The sequence below is a fragment of the Gadus macrocephalus genome, chromosome 18 (genome assembly GCF_031168955.1).
Source record: "Gadus macrocephalus chromosome 18, ASM3116895v1".
In the NCBI taxonomy this organism is placed as follows: Eukaryota; Metazoa; Chordata; class Actinopteri; order Gadiformes; family Gadidae; genus Gadus; species Gadus macrocephalus.
The window spans coordinates 10,864,098-10,870,191 of NC_082399.1; the positions used below are offsets into that span (position 1 = coordinate 10,864,098).

The 6,094-nt window shown below is 47.9% G+C and overlaps 1 protein-coding gene across 1 annotated transcript in view; it reads right to left on the reverse strand.

Annotated features, from left to right (window-relative positions):
- Window positions 1-3,170: 3,170 nt before the first annotated feature.
- The window catches only part of bahcc1b (BAH domain and coiled-coil containing 1b), an 11,897-nt gene continuing 8,973 nt past the window's right edge, over window positions 3,171-6,094 (reverse strand). The window contains 3 exon segments of the mRNA XM_060037265.1: window positions 3,171-5,142; window positions 5,322-5,558; window positions 5,870-6,094. The exon segment at window positions 5,870-6,094 is cut by the window's right edge and continues 105 nt beyond it. Of these exon segments, the coding sequence (XP_059893248.1) occupies window positions 4,933-5,142; window positions 5,322-5,558; window positions 5,870-6,094 (672 nt within the window). The 3' untranslated portion in view covers window positions 3,171-4,932.

Sequence of the window (6,094 nt, forward strand, 5' to 3'; positions counted from 1 at the left end):
TGTGTGTGTGTGTGTGTGTGTGTGTGTGTGTGTGTGTGTGTGTGTGTGTGTGTGTGTGTGTGTGTTTGTGTGTGTATGTGTGTGTGTGTGTGTGTGCGTGTGTGCGTGTGGTCAGTATTGCAGACAGCCTGTTTCATATCTGTCCTCTGCAATAACAAGGTACACCTCTTAGTGTTCAGCACAAAGGCCAAACACATGAAATATCACACACACACACACACACACACACACACACACACACGTGCGTGTGTGCGTGTGTGTGTGTGTGTGTGTGTGTGTGTGTGTGTGTGTGTGTGTGTGTGTGTGTGTTTGGGGTGTCATTGTGTTGCTTGACCTCAGGATATTTGAGTCTGGATTAGGAATGATTAGTTAAATGTGCTCGGAAGAAAGGTGAGTCAACTCTTCCCGCTCTGCCTGGCGAGCGGGGAGTTTATGGGCTGCCTGGGAACAAAAGGTAGACAAAGTGGCGTTGGCAGAGTTTGGCCGGAGAGGGAATGTCACGGCCAACAGTTCTCCAGATAAAAAGGGGGTTTGAGCCGGGAGCGTCGCAGGGAGACACAGAGCTGGTGACGCTGGCGGGTCAGAGGTAGAGCCGTGAGCACAATGCTCTGTAGATACTCATTACAAAAGGAGCCAAGTTGCCACGGCTACGGTTACAGATGGATAAAAAGGTGTGAATCTGGTGCAGGAAGTTTCAGATGAAGCCCAGCCAGTCCTCTGTGAGTTTCTTTATCCCGGAAATGTGACACCCTGCGAGGGATAAGGCGGGCTCTGGTTGTTGGGCTGTCGTTCTTCATGTATTTATTGTACACAGAGAGACCCACACAGAGGCTGTACGCTTAGGGCCAGTATTTCACACTGTGTGTGTGTGTGTGTGTGTGTGTGTGTGTGGTGTGTGTGTGTGTGTGTGTGTGCGTGCGTGCATGCGTTTGTGTGTGTGTGTGTGTACGTGTTTGTGTGTGTTTGTGTGTGTGTGTGTGTTATATAACGTAAACAAGCATGTGATCATTCGAGTGCACAACCAGACAGATACACCAACATACACATATACTGCACGCACAAACATGCACATATAAGACGCACAAAACAACCCACACACGTACCCATATCCACACACAGATGCACACACATATATACGCTGACATTCACACACACACCCATGCAGTATCACCCCCACACACACACATGGTTTGTATTTTAAATCAGAGTGTCTCTGCAGGGTAAGTCGATCGCTGTGCTTTGTCTTCTTAATAGCCGTGTTCCGTTTTGATTATTCTGAATAGCCGCCCTACCTGCATCCAGGGGAAACCATCCGCCTTATCCTATTCTCATGGAACACAGGTGGATACAGTTTCTCTCTCTCTCTGTGTCCCTCTCTCTCTCTCTCTCTCTCTCTCTCTCTCTCTCTCTCTCTCTCTCGCTCTCTCTCTCTCTCTCGCTCGCTCTCTCGCTCGCGCTCACCCTCTCTCTCTCTCTCTCTCTCTCTCTCTCTCTCTCTCTCTCTATTTATGTACCCCTCTCTCTCTGGCTCTTACTTTCTACTCAATGTCTCTCTCTATACATTGCTCTCTCTCTCTCTCTCTCTCGCTCTTTCTTCTCAATGTCTCTCTCTCTCTTTCTCTCTCTCTCTCTCTCTCTCTCTCTCTCTCTCTCTCTCTCTCTCTCTCTCTCGCTCTTTCTTCTCAATGTCTCTCTCTCTCTCTGTCTCTATCAAGGCAGGCTATAGTTTCACAGGTCTGCTCCCCCTCCCCCCCCACCCTCTCCCTCCATCTGTTTCCTCTCCACTGCACTCTGCCAGACTAATGACAGGTATTGTTCAGCGCACCGACTCATTCAACCCAAGCTCGAACGCCATTAGAAATAAAAAGGACAAATGCACAGGATGTATAGGTATTTTTTTCTTTGACTTTTTTTTTTAATGAAACACAAATAGGCAATAAAATTAAGATAAATAAATTGTTTGTTGTTTTCTTTTTCTTTTACATAAGGAAATATTTAGGTGTATTTCAAGAGAAATAAAGTGAAATACATTTTTTTTATATTTTAGTTGAGGCTTTTTCAGCCGTGTTCCAGTGGGTCTAAACACAAAAAAACATTTGTTGTGTGATGATGTCACAAAAATAAAATAAAATAAAAAATAAAGTAAAAAATAAGGTGATGGTAAGAACGGAATCCAGTGTTTCTTAAAGAAAATACAGTTTTTTTTTTTCATCTCAAATATTGATTAAAGACCCATTACAAAGTAATATCTTCACATTAGATTCCTCTTAAAGCTTTTGCTTCGCAGTGTAACAGCAACATTTGTTGTAAAAAAAACGAAAACAAAAGTAAAATCATCTGCGTTCCTGTTGTGCCCCAACTGTACATTCTGTACATCCACTACAGACACGTGGAACCAGGCTTGAATAACAGTCAGACAATGGAAAAATCAAGAAAACAAGCAAACAAAAAAAAGAACAAGACGAACAGACTCGTTTTATTTTTGGCAAAGCAGAAGAAAAAGTGACAGGAGAAGCGCACCGCCGACTGATCCTTTCTGTCCGTTTTAGTTTGTGTTCCGTCTCTTAAATACACCACCCCTTCTGATTGGCTCTGATTGTCCTTCACAGTCATGTGACGCCACTCTGGTTGTCATGGAACCCCCTCAAGTGCATATCCGCGCCGGGCGACGCGCAGACAATGTTGCTACAGCGTTTCGTTTTTTTCGTGTTCGTTTATTTTATTTTTATTACTTCTTCTCAGTGGCTGTCATGGCAACGGCGGAACGAACACAAGCCGTCCGTGAGTAGAAGTCTTCTTCAAATACCTCGGTGACTGCAGGGGTCCCAGAGTTGGATTGATTGAAAAATCTTTTGTCTCATAATATTGCATTCTTCCAAATGCTGCCAAGTGTAAACTCTGATGCGCTTTGGTATGTTTCGCTTTTTCTTTCTATTTTTTTGGGCTGATAAATATCTACATTATTATAAAGGATTATTAAGGTATATAGGCTAATATAGATTTACACAGACTAGATTCTTTAAGGATCAGACACAATCAGAAACTCAGTTTCTTTTCCAGTATTTATAAAAAAAGAATGAAAATAAAAAAAGGACATTTGAACCCCTTACAGGACCATAGTGAATAATAACCCCAACCGAACAAAGACGCAGAATAATGTTTGGATGCACATAAAAAAAAGAGCCTTACAAAAATGCCTTCTTTTTTCTTTTCTTTTCCTTTTTTTTTTTTTTACAAAAATCTCGCCAACGCCACTAATGGTAATCTCTTGCCTAGAGCAGGGCCTCAAAAGCCTGATATTTTTTACACTCTTTGTACAGTTTTGACCCTGAATCAACACACATTCTCAGATCTGATGCTATTCAGTGCACAAAGAGGGGAGGAAGGGGGTGCTGGCGCCGCCGTCCACCCCGCCAGAACGACCCGCCGCCCGCCTCCAAGTCCGCGTAAGAAACCAAAACCCACCCGAGGAAAGGTCCTCCATATTCATCTCTTTAAAAGACAACAAATATTATATGTATACTATTTACAGTCGAAGATGTATTTTACACGTTGCTGTACAGGTAAGGCTCTTGCCTGACCGTGGTGGCCACGAAAATCACGCACACACAGTCCAGCAAGCACGCCGACATACACACACACACACACCACACACACACACACAAACACACACATACACACACATACACACAAACTGCCCAGCCAATCGACCAAGCGACGATGTGCATCTACCTAGACGCTTGAAAAGGAGGATACGAGAGAGGTATTGACTTGTATGGCTTGACTCTTATGGCTGTCCAACACCCAGTTCGCGCTGGACAGATGTATATTCATGGGGTTTACTCTTAGAGTTTAAAAAGACTATGAAGGCTGTGATGGAGTCCAGGCCCTTGACCAGTGAGCCCACACACAATCATAACAGGCACAAGCGCACGTGGAAACACACACATGCGCACACGCTCACACACACACACACACACATCACACACATCCTCAACCGATATTTACTCTGAGCTTGTCAAATAGCCATCAAGGCCATTGCAGCCGCTCTGCAAACAAACACATACACACACACACACACACACACACACACACACACACACACACACACACACACACATACAGAAAAACGTGTGTACATACACACACACGCGCAGGCACACACACTAAACTACAGTGTTTAAGGTCCTGTTATGGGATCTCTCAGTTTTGATGCCGTTTGTCACACTACAGCGACCGGCGAGAGACCGCAAAGGCCATGCAACCCAGTGTGGTTTACGGAAAGCCTCTTCATTCAATACAGTCTTTTAGCCCCCCTCTCTCCTCTCTTTCCATTCCTCCCCCCCCCCCCCCCCCCCCCTCTCTCTCTCTCTCTCTCTCTGCACATTCATGACACACTCCTCTGTTTGTCTGAGGAGAGTATTGGTTTGAATCGGTCGTGTTTGTAAAAAGGCTCTGCAGTGTTTCATCGTAGACATTCCAGTGCTTGTGGAGGTGGCGACCACCTCGCTCAGCACCCCAAGTGCTCTTGCGTTTTAGATCCCGCTTAGATCCGTGCTTCCAACGGCACACAGATTGTTGTTTTTAGTTTTTTTACCTCCCCAAACCGGTTTGGTTGAGGTTCCCCGCACCAAGGCCCACTTCTGATAAGAGCTATACAAAAGATCCCTGCTTGCAATGCAGGTTTCTCCCTCGTTATCTTGCTGATCTTCCCCCTGCCATCAGCTGCGCTTGTGGGCGTCATCCTACAGGGGGGGTGCAGCTCCATCTCCGATTGGTGTTTTGGGTAGAGGACATCTCCGCTGTCTGTTAGTCCCGCCCTCCCCCTGTCCATCAGGAAGAGCGTCCTCTACAGACTGCACTCGACGGAGCCCGCGCCACGCCGGGGGCGGACATCACCGCCCTGATCCTTCTCCCCAAGCAGGTGGGTTGCTAGGATACAATAGCCACTCCCTCTGCGCTGACCAGCTGGCCTGTGGTTGGCTCGTAGGTTCCCGCCTGGTAGAACAGGTCGTTGGTCATGCCCCCGGGCTTGCGTCGGCGAATCAGGTGCTCGTATTCGTCTCTGCCGACCACCTGGCAGCGGTGGGAAATGGTTTGCACGTCGTTCTCGTCCTCGTGGCTAGACTGGTACAAAGCATTCTGGGTAGGGGAAGATGGAGGAGATGGAGAAGATGGAGAAGATGGAGAAAATGGAGAAGATGGAGACATGGAGAAGATGGACAGGTTGCGTCAATAAAAAAGCAATAAAGGCACAAAAACACCAGATTTAGATTTGTGTCGGTTTTGGTGACCAAAACCAGCTCGGTGTCTGGGGTTACCTTGCCGTCGCGGTGCCTCTTGCCCAGGCGGGTCTCCTCTGGGTGGTAGAACCACTTGACTCGGACCACCATGCTGGAGCTCCAGGACTCCCACAGGCTCTCCACCCGGCCCACGTAGGGCAGCTGGGGCCGGCCCGGGGAGAGGAACACGGCGCAGTCCCCCACACGGACCGTCTCCTTGCCCCGCACGATGGCCTTGTAGAAGAGCTTCCTGGCTTTGCCCTTCAGACCCCTCCTCTGTTGGCACAGACAGCGTTTTTCAGTTTCTCGCTTGCCAGGGACATTAGCATATGCAATGTTTTGCTGGTTTCGGTCTGCCAGCAAGATTTAAATAAAACTGGTACAACAACCAACGCCGACGACAAACAAGACTTGTCCGCACGTGTGCAAAACATACCGTAGCTTTACAGTACACTGTCAACACGCTTAGTGCGTAGACATTTAGCAACGCTACGGGGAGAGTCACAAAGCACACAAAGGTCTGTACATCACGCTCCGACTACAACACGACGCTCCCTTCCCCCTCCAGTGTTTCCCCGGGTTCTCACCTGCGTGGGGTTACCCGACCATTTCCACAGTTGTCGTCCTGGAAGGTGCGGAGCCACGCGGGTCAGCGGGTCAGGGGAGGACATCCTCTGCCGCTTGGCCGACGACGGCTCCTTGGCCGCGGGCTTTGGCTGCTGGTTCCCTGGATTGTTCAGCAGGCCCGGCGGATGGGAGGCCAGGGCGCCGTCCTTCTTTTTGACCTGGGATTTGGCCGCGCTATTGTTGGC